This window comes from Sparus aurata, chromosome 5 (genome assembly GCF_900880675.1).
Source record: "Sparus aurata chromosome 5, fSpaAur1.1, whole genome shotgun sequence".
NCBI classification, from domain to species: domain Eukaryota; kingdom Metazoa; phylum Chordata; class Actinopteri; order Spariformes; family Sparidae; genus Sparus; species Sparus aurata.
The window spans coordinates 19,142,174-19,158,550 of record NC_044191.1 but is presented as its reverse complement, the minus strand read 5'-3'; the positions used below and the strand labels follow the sequence as shown (position 1 = coordinate 19,158,550).

The window sequence follows — 16,377 nt, the reverse complement described above, 5'->3', positions numbered from 1 at the left end:
AAATTAATCTGATTAGTCTTGTGAAAGTGCACATTTAACCCTGTAATCTTTCAGGAGGGCACAGACAAAAACCTGATGTGTTGTGTGTAATCCTCAAGGCCTCCTCACGGCTGGTGAAGTAGTCACCCGAAAGCTAAATGTTACCAGCATACATCGCAGACTGGTGGTAATTTCCCAGTTTGGAGAACAGGAAGAGGATGTGTTCAACATCCTGTCAAAAACAGACCACTGTGCTGAGACTGGCGGTATTTTAATGCAGCAGGAAACAGCTGGCTCAGCGGTGCTACGCATCATTGTTTTTACTTCTCGTTTGTTCTCTCTTCTTCCACTGGGATGAATCATCATATCTGAAACTATGTCAATGACTTTGCACAATATAGTTTGAATATATGTGTCACATCCATTCCCTTGTAGAAATTGGCAAAATGGATACAATTCTCTATTAAGATATAAGAGTATCAAATGTGTTAATAATTTGTGTTCTATTATTTTTCTCTGTTTAGTTGTATCCATCACTGAGATTTCTGTTGCCACTGCAGTAGAGCAGACTCTAAATGCATTTTATTTGGGGCTCAAAACATTGAACATGTTTTTTTGTGTTTTCAACAGCAGCATGTTTTTTTCCTGAAACAGTGTTCCCATAATCCCACTGCTTCTGCTGTTGACAGATTTCATCAGAGCTACCTTTTAATGAAGAAATAGTCCTCATGACAACTGTTTACGGCTTGTTCTGACAACTAGTAGAAACAGACACGAGAGTGTCTTGGGGAAAGAAAATATTGCAGTTAAGATTTTGAACATTCACCTATTGTTATTGGTGCTGTGGCCTAAATTTTAACGGAAAGAATGTCTTGCAACCTTGGCAAATGGTAGAAATAAACATCTTCATTGTGTTGAGAAGTGAAAGCAGGTTATTTTAGGACTATGATGAATTAGTGTTTCTGAAGTAGATGGCGCTCTAATGATAACATGCTAGTTTTTTTTGATAATATAGATACACAACAAATGAGGCAATCTGAAATGAAGTGACATCACAATGGGGACCGAACTGAGATTTTTGCCAGTGTTCTTGTTGTATTCTTTGCTGTGATACTGATAATGTGGTGACATGTTTACAATGCTTAGAAGTATTAACTTACCCTATCATACAATATTGTATACATATTGTATGTCTTTTCCCGATCATGCCAACATTGTTTGTATCAAAAAAAGAAGCTTGGAAGTTTTTCCTGCAAAGTGGTACTGATCCCTACATAGTGTCACGATCCACTTCACCTTTGTCATTCAAAAGCTTCATCTGCTGTTGATCCCAGACGTTTTCTCCACTTTTCAGTTGCCAATTAAAACTGTTTTCTGTCACAGCCATTCTCTGCTCTCGGGCTGTTTTTAGGTCCCCACACTCATATCTAGGTTACAGTTTGATGTTTCAGTTGAGGTTGCTTGCAAATGCGAATAATAAATCTTTGAAAAATGTAGGGAATAAAAAACATCCAGCCGGTGCAGCGAGACAAAGAAACCCACAGGGGCTCATAAATGTGTTTCCCTGCCTAAAAAGAATAAAAGGGAAATGAGTAAATGAATATAGATATGACTGAATGAGACACCAAAAAACAACTGACATGAAAACTCAAAATGGGGGAGAATAATTTAGTAACAAGATTTAAAATAAGTAAGTGATTAAAATGATGTGAAACAGGGTTTGTGTGACTTCATCAGAATAAACTAATGTACCTCAGGGACAGCAATATGTAAACCAGTATCCAAAAGTCATACTTGAATAAAAGTAAATATATCGTGTTAAAATATTATTTTAGTAAAAGTGAAAGTCACCCATACAAATGGTTATGAAGTGAAAGTCTGATATGACATGTACTTAAATAGAAAAAGTAACTTTCTGGTAATAAATGCACTTAAATATCAACACTACAAGTAAAAGTAGGTTGAACATACATTTGCATAAATGTATAAACTGTATATTTAGTGTTGACTTGGCATTACTTGCGCTGGTGGTACCGACTTGGTCAATTATTGGATCTGATATTCAGCATTTTCAGTTTCAGTGTTTTTATCTATGAAATTGCGGATTTAATAGATGAAAATGTGCTGCTTTGGCTCTGATGCATATACAGTACATAAAGTGGAGTAAAAAGTAAGTTCCCCTCCAGATGTAGTGGGCTGGAAGTGTAACACAGCATTAAATTGAAGTACAAGTACCTTAACGTTGCACTTAATTAAAGTACTTGAGTAAATGTACTTAGTTATCTTCATCACTGATAAAAACTAATGATTTCTCTTTACTAGATTTCTTTTACCTATTTGCAAACGGCTCATCGTAGTCGTGAAATAAAGAATTTAAACTCCAGTCATCTCTCTCTCTTCTCTTCAGGCTTTGTTAGCGGTGTTGCGTGAGAGTCACCGCACCCGGACAGTGTTCCGCAAGGTTGGCGGTTTTGTCTACATCACTTCTTTACTGGTGGCCATGGAGCGGTCACTGTGCCAGCCGCCGCGACATGGCTGGGACCGTGTCAACCAGAACCAAGTCTTTGAGCTTCTGCACACCGTCTTCTGCACGCTTACCGCCGCCATGCGCTACGAGCCCGCAAACTCCCACTTCTTCCGCACGGAGATCCAGTATGAGAAGCTGGCCGATGCTGTGAGGTAAGGTCTACCTCCTTAGACCTTTGTCAGTGAATGGAGTACTGTCCTTAGAGTTGAATTTGTCTTTTGTCAAGTTACCACAGTCCTTTAACTACCAGGATAACAAACATAACAATCTGCTGATGTAGGCCAAGAGATATGATTAAAAGGTCAGGAAGAAAGAAATGGTCATGAATTTAGTAAAGATTTTTTTTTTTTGGTCAAACTATTCAGATTTTTTGTTGTGTGAACGCTATTGTACACTATTCACACTATTGTAGCGTAGAGGCAGGATAGCGCTCAAAGAACATCTGAAGTGTCTTCTTTGGTGTTTTTTTTAATTCCCCACTGTAGGAAAATTCACGACATATCAAAGTCCAGTTCTGTCGGTAGTCAAGTCAAGTCGGTTTAATTTATATAAACCAAAAATCCAAATTGGCACAGGGAGCATTACAAACTGTACAGTGTGAGAAACTGTCCTTAGACTCTAGATTCAAGTAAGGAAAAACTCCCCCCACCCACGCACCAACAAAAACAACAAGTAAACCTTGTGGCAGTCTGTCCTTGTCCTTTTTAAAACCAAACTTTCCTCATGTTAACCATTTCTCTCTACTTCCAACCAGGCTGCTGGGCTGTTTCTCAGACACGAAGAAGCTCGGTCCCACAGGCGTGTTCCCCTCCAATGCCCAGCCTTTCCAGAGGCTGCTGGAGGACGAGGCTGCCCCCGGAGGCTGCGCAGGAGACAGTGTCTGTCCCACACTCAAACACTGCAGCAAGCTCTTCATCTACCTGTACAAGATGGCCACAGACTCATTTGACAGGTCAGTGGATGTCAGGAACTGGGCATTTTGATGCTCAGACGTTAAGTGAAGCAAACAAAAGGGTCAACACATTTCACACTACACGTCTTAAGTAGTTTTATCCTACAGCTAAATGCCAAAAGGTCACCACCTTATAGTAGGAAATCAGTCTTCTCTGTTCAGACGATAACCAGCAGTTAGCATGGCTCCCTCAGTGGTGTATATAGTATGTTGCACCATAGATTACAACAGAAGGGTCAAACATAACTTGGAGGCTGTCATCTCTTTGCGTGTAGTCAGGATATTGAGCCTAATTAATGAATTACGTCAACATGTTTTTCATCTTCTGTCAGTGGTTAAATACAAAATACGTAAACAGTTTAGTGAGTGTTTTTCCTAATGTAAAAGAGAATCAAGGAGTTTTTAGTTCAAGCTCAGTAGATTGCTTCCACATGTTCCTTGTGAACATTTCTGCAGTAGATTAAGGACCTCACATTTTTCTCTTCAATCCTTTAACATGTTGGAGTTCCTAATAAAACCCACAACTTATTTTTCTTCCTCTTGTGAGCATCCATTGTGATGCTTTTGGCCTCATTTGAATCTTGAAAGAACCCTCTATGAAAATGTTTTTGACATTCAGGATCCAATTTATTAAGTCAGAGGGGAATTATTGTTAAAAAACACAACTTGGAGATCGAAACTTTTTTGTACAAGTGAAAAGAACATTTGGAGGCTGTGCTCAGTCAGTTACCTCTGTGTGTTCTGAAAGTGTTAAGCAGGTCCACAGCTGTGTTGACCTCATTCATGTCATACTGTACAGTCACACTTCGGCTCTTCAGCTGAGACACACACAGCTGAGCTCTGGTAGCTGAAAACGTTAATAAAGAAGTGTGCTGTGGCTCTGACTCAGTTGCACAGCCAGGTAGTGTTGTCACTGTATTTTCCACTGTGACACCAGAAAAAAAATGACTGTATATCAATAAAGAGTTGACAAAGATAGAAATACACATTGTGTAACTATTTAAGGTTTGCTGGGATTGAGCTGAAAATATGTCTCGATGCTGTTCTGGTTGATTAGACTTGATCACCGGTGCAGTTAAGACACAGACTGCTCAATCATGGGTTACAATCTTCTTTTGCCATTTCTTCTTCTCTGCATGTGTGCGACACCTGGAGGCAGTTTTGTTTGCAGTGCTAAAAGTTTCAAACTCCAGCAGTATTACATTTGCAGTCCTTGGTCACTATGACAACACTACACACCTTTCTCATGTGTAGTTGTAGCTGGCGTCATGCATGTGCTCCAGCTGTAGCTCTGATCCTGGTTCTCCTTTCAGCTTTCCACTAACAGCTTCTTTCCTTCTTTTCTCTCTTCCTCTTTTTCCTCCTTTAACCTCTGGTGCTGTCTGGCTGTTCATCCTCGGCCCGGTCCATCTGCGCGGCTGCATGTGTGGGTGTGTGTGCACATGGGTGTTTGAATACCTGTGCTTTTATGTGTGTGTATGTGCATGCATGTGTTTGAATGTGTTTCCCTGCCTGTGCCCTTTACCTCTGAATGTGTGTGTGTGTGCGCGTGTGTGTGTGCGCGTGTGTGTGTGTGTGTGTGTGCGCTGCCATGCAGTCGTGCGGAGCAGGTGCCTCCCTGCCTGACTCATGAGACCTCGCTGCCCTCGCCGTGGGGCACGCCAGCACTCGCCAGGAAGAGGTAGCTACAGCGCTCTGCCACTTTCCTCACCCTCATCCCTTCCTCTCCATTTTCCTCACTGTTAGTTGACACTAAGTTCTTGTTAAGACTGCCAACCCACATGTGTTTTTGGGCTAAACAGGATGATGTCCAGATTGATTTTGGAAATCTAAACAGCAAAAAAAAGTGTCCACAGGCTCCCCAACCTCAGCTTCTGTTCAGGCAGAGCTAGAAGCTCATGACACCTACGTCGTTACCACAGCACCAATGCAGTTAGGTTGGTGATGTTTGGATACACAGATCTAATCTGATCATTTGCAAATAACATCCCGAACAGTCTGGCTACAGGATCAAATCTGGTTTGCTGGCTGTGTGAGCGATGCCAAAGAGCACACAAAAGTGATAAAATGATCATGAACCATTCTGCTACATGAATCAGTTAGCAAATCATGCAGATGTGGCCAGGTGCTAACCATCAGCCGAGTTACTGAGATGAAACGGTTTACTGCGAATCAAACAGGAAAGTAGAAGAAGGAAGTCAGATTTGGGCAAAGTGTTTTCATACATTTTCCAGCCAACATACCGAATATTTGATGGTTCCTACTTCTCAAATATGAGGATTTGATGCTTTTCCTTGTCTCAATTTGTGAAATTGTGATTGCCATTTTGTTATTTTATTCTAGTGATTTATAAGCAAATAATTCCTTGATAAGGTTTAACATGGATAATGAAAATTGTGAGTTGATGCCTTTGAGTGATAGAAAATTATAGGAAATTCGGCAAATCCTCACATTTAACAAATGGCTCAATCAATAAATTAATCATCAAAATTGCTGCAAATTGACTAATTATTTTAGCAAGAGTTTCTATTGCCATGAAAGAACAAATGATTTATCAGCTGTAACACAATCTGCCTCATAGGTTTTTGCTATCATCTTAAAATGTGTTCTTGATTTTAGTTTAAAGTCTTAAATCTGAGATCAAAACCTTGGATAATGGATAGAACGATCAATATGACTCAATCTGGAAAAAATGTGACATGGTCTGCTGGACGCAGCGGAAAATCACTCAAAAATCAGGACTGTGTGACAAACCAACTTAAATAGAATTAAATGAATCACTTTGAGATATATTTTTCTTGTCAACACAGAGAAATGTCAGTCTCATCACTGTATTTGAAACATTTTTCCATAGCCACTCTCGGGCAGTGAGAAGAGTACAGACTCAAATTACTGTTGGTCTAAAGTAGGCATTTTCCTCCTCATCACATTCCTCCTCACTCTCCTGCTCCTCCCCCTCCTTTTCTTCTCTTTTCTCAACTGAAGCCCCCCAACATGCACACAAACCCAGACTCTGCTGCTAGTTGAATTTAATTTATAAAAAGAAAAAAGGTTGTTTTAAGTGTACTCTGTCTTGAGTTAGCTGTAATAACTGTCAAGGTGAATCTGGGGGTCTCTTCTCAGTCACCCCTTCTGTCTGCCTGGATCAGCTCCAAGGCTGCATATTCATGAGGTGGACTAATTTGACAACAAGACATGATGAGACCCTCATCCTTGTTTGTGAACTTCACCAAAAGCTCTTCCTTTTGTTTTTTACAGTATTTCAGCTTTATTACCATCATTCAGCAAATATAGAAGAGTCTGTGATTGTGATGATATTTCATTGGATTGTTAAAACTGTTTTCTGTTCTGTAAATTTTTTCAGAACATATAAGATGTGAGCACAGTGAGACGCGTATTACTTTGGATTTGTTTGGTTTGATTCAAATGAAAACGTGTCCCATGATTTAATCTCCATTCAAATGATACTTAGCAGCCCCAAAACATATTGTGAACTGAGCTTTGCCTCGAAGAAAACGGCAGCAGTTTGCGATACAAATGCTGCAATTAATGTTTTGATTATGCAGTTGACACAGCAAGAGCTTTATGTTTAACTAACAGTGGTTAGTCTGAAAACTGTGTGTATATATTATTACTGCTGATATTTTTACTGCTGTCCCCTTAGATGTCCACACTAAGGTGGTTAAATCTAAAAACAGAAAATAGTAAAAATAGTAGTTTTTAGGTCATTTTCGTTAAGACCGCCGTCCAAATTAAAATGCTTGATTAACAGGAAAAAAAGGCTATGTTGCTCAAACAAAACTATTCTATCATAGCTAATCCTATTTTTTTCTAACAATGTCTTTATTGATTTTAACAACAACTGATTCCATGCTTACAAATATAATATACTCACTTAACAGTATATTTTCTATCTATAAACAAATGAACAAAAATACAGGACATCTAGACAAGATTTCTAGCAACTGAAGATTAATGCTAAAAAGCTAAAAACAAAAGAAAATGAACCAAAACATTTATTTTTTGTTGGGGATTATATTATGGTGACGCACTTCAGTTTAAGCACAGTGTTATAAGTGAAAGCCTTTGATGAATTTGGACGTCACAGAATGCTACTTACATTAATTCACTTGGCACTTCCATCATATGAACAAAGTCTGTCTACATAACAAATAAAAGGACAAGTTGCATTTTTCAGTATGTTGTGGGTCAACGTATGAAACAATAGTTTTGAGTGTACAGATAAAATTAGACTGATTGTGAGTCAAAAAACATTTGGATGTGTAGTTGTAAGGTTTCATTTGCAATTACATCTTTAATCAGCAGTTTGGTTTCTTTGTTTTTCTTTGCCTTTCTCATGTGCAACCGTTTGGTTTCCCTGACTTTGATTTCAGTTCAAACACACAGCAGTTTGTTTTCTCTTTGATTTAGATATTCAGACATCAGATTCGTTGCTAATTTTTTCGACAAACTTGTTTATTGTCCTTGTTCATGATATTAGGACAGGAAACCTTTTTTCTCATCTACCACTTCCTGATAGCATAAAACAGTTCATGTTTATGTTGCCACCTGCCAGATGCAGGTCAGCTTTGTCTGTGGCCACAAACTTTATCCCCCCTTGTCTTACAACGCAGGAGATAATACCTGAGAAGTTCAGTTGTATTCTAAAAACAATTAAAGTGGTTGCTGTGAACAAGAACAACCCAGTTAAGTTTCCTGCTCCACATCCAACCCCTCCAGCACTTTATGCTGACTCCAGCCCTTTCCAGCACGGCGTCTCTCCTGAGGGGGGATTTGCCACTCTGTAATTTGCATCGCAGCAACGCGCCTATTTTGTCTAATTGCCTGACTGCAGGCCCCAGCAGATATCCTGCTCTCTGCTATTTGCACATGAGGAAGGGCTCTGTGCTTTGGGTAAAATAGTAGCCGACTGACACCCTGATCTCTGAAATGTGAGGATAGCTGAGTCATGTTAATTAAAGTTGGAGTGTTAAATACAATGCTTCGGGGCGCCGTTTAGCTCGGTTGGTAGAGCGTGCGCCCCATGTGCCGAGGCTCTGCAGCGGACCTGGGTTCGACTCCCGGCCTGGGTCCCTTTGCTGCGTGTCACTCCCCCTCTCTCTCCCCCTGTTTCCTGTCATATCTTCAGCTTACCTGTCAGTAAAGCCATAAAAAGGCCAAAAAAATATTTAAAAATAAATAAATAAATAAAAAATAAATACAATGCTTCTATTTATTCAGTGACGTTATTATTTCAGTTGTCATTATAAGAATTTTGACTAAGCCATTAAAAGGTTTTTTGCTGGCAGAATTTGTGACTGTAAATCTGAATATTAAGCAGCCACTTCCCTTACTTTTGTGAGCCAGTTACATATTTTACAGTCATGCAGTGCCTCCAGATAACTTCTGAGGCTTATAGAATAAGCACTTATATCCTACAACCCAAATTTCCCTTCACATAGCTCGGGGCAGGTGCTAATATCCCACCTCAGATTGAAAGAAATTGGTTTGTTGTTTTAATCATTATTATTCACAGAACCTTGTTAACAGGGATCAGCATGGGCCTCTCTTGCTAAACAAAATGCCAAACACAAAAATTCTAGGATTCTTCTTGTGTGACAAAAAGAAAATCAAAACCTTAAAAATACCACCCCACCTACATTCTGCAGCTAGAAGTTGTTCATGTTTTCATGTGGTAGATGTGTCCGTGTTGACTCAACTGGATTTAACTAAGTGTGACTTTTTCCCTCCCTATGCTTCCAGACATGGCTACTATGGCACATCAGGCCCGCCCGCCCCGGTCAAAGTCCTGACAGACCTGAAGCTCCACCTAGCCAACCCCTCCCATCCCATTTCCTCCTCATCCTTGTCCGATATGGTGGTCATTCACCCGGGTGCCGTCCTGGCTATGCTGGACCTGCTGCCCTCCGTCTCCTCCGACAGCCAGCCAGAGGTGAGGAAACGCAAGAAGGAAATGTGCTGACATGTACTTCCTGTTAAAATGGGCGAAGAGGTTACATGCAGGGCAGGAAAGTTCCTTTTGTTTTTTTTGTTCCTTTTTATGTCAGTTGGCCAGACAGCCTGTTCTCAGCATTCATGTATCTTAAAGAAGACCAATTATACTTTTTCCCTTTTTTCTTTTCCATCAGTGTTTTATATAGGTTTTTATGCATGTAAAAGATCATTAAAGTTAAAAAGTCCATGCCTACAGAAGCGTCCCTCTCCCATAGAAAACACTGCTCCTGAAGTGCTCGGCTGCAGCACTGGACAGAATACGTTTTTTGAGCATTAAATCATGTAAACCTATTTTAGAAGTAACCAAATATCAAATGATAAACCTGAAAATTGACATAATATGTCTACTTTGAAATAAAAAAAAAATCATAGAGTAAATTAAGAGAATAATAATCACATGAATAATTAAATAATGTGCAATTAATGCCTCATAAATGAAGGAAACTTCCTCTTCCTCCAGCATGCCCTCGACCTACAGCTGGCAGTGGCCAACATCCTCCAGCTCCTGGTGAACAGTGAGAGGAACCAGCAGGTGCTGTGTGAAGCTTGCCTCCACCAGCGGCTGTTGCAGCGCTGCAGTCAGGCCCTGGGTGACGAAGACCATCCACTGCACCCGCCGCTGCAGAGGATGTTTGAGAGGCTGGCTTCACAGGCCCTTCAGCCAATGGCCCTCAGGTACTGACAATTTATTTGTTTTATTCTTATCTCGTTGTGGCTACTACCTTCCTAAAGTTAACATTACTAAAAAGGACCATCCAGTGTGTGTTTATTATGTCTGAGCTCAACATAAACATCAAGTTGTCCCTTTTAACTGTCTTTCTGCCTCCTCGTTGGTTAGGTCTATTCAAACAGACAGACGTGCTGATTGGTGGTTTGGTTGAACTGGCTGGAAGACATTTGGCCTGAGAGTAGTGCTAGTAGAAAGACAAGGTTGTCACCCATATTAAGAGTGTGTCATTTGTGCATTGGCCATTTTAGGGCATTTTGGTCTGGCTCACTAGATGTGAACTGTTGGTACAAGCCTGTAATAAGCCTGTCCCTTCTACTATCTGCATGTTACCATTTTCAAACTCCCTGTAGCTACATAAAACGACAAGAACAATCTCTAATCTAGCGATCTACGTGCTTAAATTGGCAAGTTACTCGAGCAGTAACCTTTTTGACAGTACAAAGGTAAACAAGCTAGCTGCTGTGTTACCTTTTATTTTGTAGAGATTTAGCTATTTAAATGCCAGTGCTCACCTCCCCCTGTGCAAAATAAGTTCACCCAAACACTATTTTTGTTTGAAGGGGCACTGATGCGACATCTTGGGTTTAGCTTGGGCCAAGACAATTGTGATTGGTTAGAGGAATACAGACAAGCCAGAGTGTTCTTCCCCTATACCAGAGAGATAAAAGATGAACCGAGTGCTGACAGAGTGCTAGAGAAAGTTCCCTGCAAGACTCTAGCTTGTCACATCCTGTTTATTTTTTCCCTACTTGTCATGCTAAAGGCCAGTTATTTCAAGACAGTGTTGTGTATACACACAATGAGTTTTTGTAAGAATGAATGTAAAGATGACTTCATTTATTTACAAGAAATCTCACAAAATTCCTCTTATTTGCCTCTGTTATTCTTTGAGCCAAACTTTACTGTAAGCATGCTAGTAGGCTACTGCTACCACATGCACGTAAAAGGAATTTGTTTACATGCTTACATTTACCTTGCAACATGAAGCATAATAAAATGCAAATGTTTAATGTTGTCATTTTTAGTGTCAGCCCAGAGGCATGCTATCATGCTTTTTTAAATGTTATTATTTAATGATTTTGTGCCTTGGTTTGTTAGCCAACAGCACAGCAATGAGTGGAAATCAAGGGACAGAGATGGGAAAATGCAACAAAGAATCCCTGCCAATATGTTGCTGTATGTAGCATGTTAATGTGCTAACTGTGTTACCTAATGAGCTAAATGTAGATGTGCGGTTTTTCCTCCAGCGGCTGAAAACGACTTCTGGGAAGGGTAATCTGCTTTGACAGGTTTCAATGTGTGAAGCAGGGTTGTGTTTGCTGACAAAACGGAGCGATTCTCATTTCCCGCTTGGCTAGTTTAGTGAGATGGGAGTTTGGGGTTGAGGAACGGGGGGGGTATTTGACATGCACATGGATGGTTCTTTTTATATGTTAATGTGCCCTCTCCCTGCTTAATATTCTTCCCCCCCTGTAATTGTGCTGGAGGTACAGCTAACAGTAGCTGTCAATCTGTTTCCCACCCTCCTCTCCTGTCTCCCCTCTCTGTCTGTCCGGCTGCCCCACTCTTGTGCTGTCACTCTCCCTTCATAAATCTGCTCCTCCTCATTTTTTTTTTCTCAGTTTGCCTCAACTCTGCTCAAATCAGCCCAAGCTAAACACCAGAGTCTTTCTGTTTCTTTGGTGTTGTTCTGAGGTTGTCTGGTTTCAGCTGCCTGTTTCTCTCACTCGGAGCTCTGAAAACTCACATAAACCCCCCTCTGGGTCCTTCTGCATTCGAGTCACTTACATGCCACTCAACCTTATCGTTGACTTTTAAACAGACTAAAACGTGCTGTTAACCACAGCTGTTGAGGAGTAGGAGTCAACCCGCAAAGTAACTGCTGACTTAACATAATGTATAGATTTAGGTGCAGGCTTTTATCCAGAGTTCTTTACAGTTTAATGAGGACATATAGGACGTGTTTATGATTGGTGGTCCATCTGGGAATACAGCAACTATACATGGTTGGAGCCACACTTTGCCCGCTGAGCCACTGCATATCTTAAAGATTGTTCATAAAAATTATTGTAATATGTACATTTTATGCTGAGAAATAGCTTATTTTTCTTATATTAAGCTTTTGTCGTTTTATGTGATCGAGAACATTTCTTATGAAGAAATTGTGGCTCACCTTATCCAGATTAGTTCCATCATGTTATTTATCTTTCTTCTAGCCATTTGCTTAAAACTGAGTGTTGCCCAGCTTGATTTAATTCTTCAGCAAGTTCTTTCCTTTACATTTAATGAAATTGTTTTGATACGGATAGATGTTGACTTGATTTTGACTTTCTGTAGCATTAAACGGTAGCAACAGCTCAGAAGGGCAATAAATGAGGGTTGATGAAAAGATAAGAAGGTATCCCACTACAATAAAGTGAAAAGTTCAAAAATAATAATCTTCAGAACAGTAAAATTGTAATGTCTTGTTTTTCTTTTTTCTTTTTTTTTTCTTTGTTGGTATGTTTTTTTTCCTGACACTTTGGTTGTCTTCCCCTCCAGGGAGTTCTTGCGTCTTGGAAACCCTCTGAATTGTGGTGCCTGGGACAAGAAGCTACTGAAGCAGTACCGGGTTCACAAACCAAGCTCTCTCAGCTATGACGCCGAAATGAGAAGTAAGACAATAACAACTCTCATCCTTGTTTCGACCACATGATAGTCACTGTGCCACGGGTTTCAGAAGACATGCGGCTCCTGGTGTTGTTTATGAGAACAGAAGATTGATGGAGATTCATGGCCTCTGGCTGGAGCGCTGTACAGTTGACTCTTTATGACCTTAAATATTATTTAGCCACTGAATATGAATTTTGTTGTCTCTTTAATATTTTAGGTTCCAAAATTTGCAGTATTTATCTTATGTTGTAGCTGCATTAGATCCCTCAAAACTATTTGTAAATTGGTAAAATAATAATTAGTAAAATGTTATTTGAATTTGTGGTAAAAAATGCATCTTTACAAGTGAACCTATGACTTAGCTGAGAATTGAAGAGTTCAGTCCACAGCTGTCCTCCAGTGCGGTTATGAAATGATAACGTCATTTGGGAGCCACCCCCATCTGCCACATTGATTCCAGCTTCCTCCTGGGAGAAACTTTGGTTCTGAACTAAAAGCTAGACAAAAAGACCATCAATCTTCGAGCAATTCGGCTCCGTCTCTTTGCTCACTGACTGTGAGCATATTTGGATGATTCCTCCTGTGAATAGGCCGTGATTGCAGAGGATGAACTTTCCATCGCCATTTAATTGCAGGCGGAAAGTACGTGCACAAGCTCCGTGGTGGAAAGAAAGGCGATCCTATAGATTTCAGAAAAGTTCTGATGATTGCAGAGTCAGTGGACAGCCTGACTTTAGTGTGTGCAATCCTTACAGTATGAACAGTGAAGCTTATTTCCTCTGCAGAGTTCAGGGTTGGTAGGTAGACTAACCAGAACGTATCACAGTTAGATACATATATACAAACATTTTACATTAAAAGTACACACTGCAAGTAGACTAGACCTGCAGTCATTTTTAAGCTAAGTGGCAGGTTAGCGGTTTATTTGGCCTGAAAATATCCAATTAATGTGTAAACTGCCTGTTTAAACAAAGATCTGCCTACCACCATTACTCTGTTGCAAATAGTTTGTTTTCTATTAACAGCTGTTAATGTTTGTAATTTTGTTGGCTCCTCAGCATGTCCTAATTGCTTATTGTGTCTCCTCCCAGCTGAGAATGGATATTAAGTCCCTACTAATTACTGCTCTTTACAAGCCGCCACTGTTAGAACACACAGTGCATATCTTTCTCTGTCTGTGAGAGGAGAATCCAGCATGGTTTATTAGCTGACATTGCTGGGTGTTTGTCTTTGTAAGATGTGCTTACTCTTAACAAATAAGAGAAGTAATCCATGTTCTTGGTAGAAGGTAAAATATTGTACCTTACACCAGGAGTTTTTTTCTTGTCTTCGTGACAGTTGACACCTGAGCTTGATTTCATGCTGCCCACTCTCTGAGAGTTTGACTGTAATCAGTATGGGGGGAGTTGGCTTGGCCAGATCCAGCTATTAGTTTTTTACAGGAGATATATCATGCAAGTTAACTATCTGAGCACAGGGAGGTGTCTGACAAGCAGGAAAGCGGGTATTGAAAGTGAATCATCATGTGATCATGACTGATTTGGTAAACTTCGCTCTTGAGTTATGATTAAGCTTTAAATGTTGCCATGACCTGTTTTTGCAGTGAAGGAGTTCAAAATAACCAAACAAAGAGGACAAACCTTGTTTTTTTAATATATAATATGATAAAACAAGCTACACAAGACTAAAGTAGGCTGGCAGCAACAGAGAAAGAGGATAAGATAGCATGAAGACTATGAAGTATAAAGTTAATTTGTGTGTCTTCTTTTGGATCACAGAACAAGTTGACATAACAATGCTTTACACACAAGTGAAAACTAACAGTCACTCTCATGCCCTTGATGTTGGATTGTCATCATTGCTGTGGTTGCATGTAAACCTGTCCTTCCTGACTTCACAGACAGTATGACCATGTCCATGGAGGGCTTCGGTCCTGACAGTGTCTTCGCCACGCCTGCAGAGGACAATGGGCAGTATCGCATCAGCCGCAGCCTTGTGCGCTCCGCAGAGGGCAGCACTGTACCCCTCACCCGAGTCAAATGCCTGGTGTCCATGACAACCCCCCACGACATACGCCTGCATGGTTCTGCCGTCACGCCTGCATTTGTGGAGTTTGACAGCTCGCTGGAAGGCTTCGGGTAAGTCAGCGTGAACATTAAATGTTTGAATTTGAGTGCTTGTGCTTGTGCTGGTTTTCCTTTAGTATGCAGTGACAATTTCTTTATGTACACTTTATCCACAAACATACTATTTAAGCTCTTACGGCCAATAATAATTTTCTTGTTTGCACATCCAGCAGACACAGAGAAACGTCGGCATTCATTTGGAGTTGTCTTACTGTCCACAAGATGAATAAAACTCCTATATGCCCTCTCCTATTAGTTCTGGTTTGGAGAAAAATATCTGGCTTTTAAGGTGCTACATGTTCAACTTTTTTTCACCAGGTCGTTGTTAGATAAAGAGAGCTGCCTTCTGCGAATGAAAATAGAGCTGATGAGAGCTCTGAGACTCAGCCAGACAAAAGTACTGCTTTAAAACAGAAACAGTGAGCTAAAAATCTCTGTAAAGCTGCTGCACAGAGTGGAAATTCTTTGTTTATCACTCTACAACACCTTTCATTTAGCCATTTATTACATCTAGTCATTTGACTTCTTATTTAGATAGAAATATTTATTTGAGGAACTTAAAGAATAGTTATCAACAATACAAACATAAAACGGTGTTGATAAATGGATGCAAGAGGGGTCAAACTGCCTCTCAAGTCCCCTTGTTGTGTTTTTGGTCTTTATCCTTTGTAGCTCCAGGAATGGATCAGTAGTCATTACATGCTTATAAAAATATGGTTTCAGCAACAGATGATGCCACTGTTCTGTAAACTACTTCTCTCTGAATATTTCTCTTTATTGTTCAGTTCTCCTCACCAGTGACGCACCTCAGGGAGCCACGTTTTTTCCCTGCAATTAAACAGGTTGTGTGTTTTTTACCTTGGAGTCGCATCTACAACTGTCACAGCAGGAGACTGTCACTTGCTTCCAGTTGTGGAGCAGCGCATACAAATAGGCTTATTTTCCGCCTTTTATGTCATACGACACTCTTAACTGCTCATTGGGTGCTGCTCCTGACAGGGTGTGCTACGCCTGGAGTTTAGTGTTGTTTTTAAGCAGCCCTGTGAATGTCGGGGTCTGATAAAATAATGGCATGTGGGATGTGACCTTGGCAATTAGCCCTCACCTTTTTAACAACACATACATGACACATGCACACATGTTACGCTGACACACAGTAAACAACTGCTAAGCGAGACTTAAGATAATGATGTGTTACATTCTTCATTGATATTCATAAGGAAACAGTTTTAAGGTCATTGTAAACACTTTCTGTCAGATCGGTGGCGAAATGCCAAAGGTCATTGCCTCTGATTACCTTGCCAACACTGAATCAACAGATAGCTTTACTGTTATAAGGATTATATGTTTATTCATGATTATCCTGTTATACACTAAAGCAGCGAAGGAGGAATTA

General features: G+C 40.2%; 1 protein-coding gene across 7 annotated transcripts in view; it reads left to right on the top strand.

The window, feature by feature from the left end:
- Positions 1-16,377, top strand: part of wdfy3 (WD repeat and FYVE domain containing 3) — a 101,234-nt gene that overhangs the window by 40,544 nt on the left and 44,313 nt on the right. For 6 of the 7 annotated variants that reach the window (XM_030416241.1, XM_030416237.1, XM_030416238.1 and 3 more), the window contains exons 12-18: positions 2,387-2,658; positions 3,261-3,458; positions 5,056-5,139; positions 9,222-9,411; positions 9,934-10,148; positions 12,745-12,857; positions 14,756-14,993. In XM_030416241.1, coding sequence (XP_030272101.1) covers positions 2,387-2,658; positions 3,261-3,458; positions 5,056-5,139; positions 9,222-9,411; positions 9,934-10,148; positions 12,745-12,857; positions 14,756-14,993 — 1,310 coding nt within the window. The remainder of the gene's footprint in view (positions 1-2,386; positions 2,659-3,260; positions 3,459-5,055; positions 5,140-9,221; positions 9,412-9,933; positions 10,149-12,744; positions 12,858-14,755; positions 14,994-16,377) is intronic. The other variant, XM_030416242.1, reaches the window with a different exon arrangement.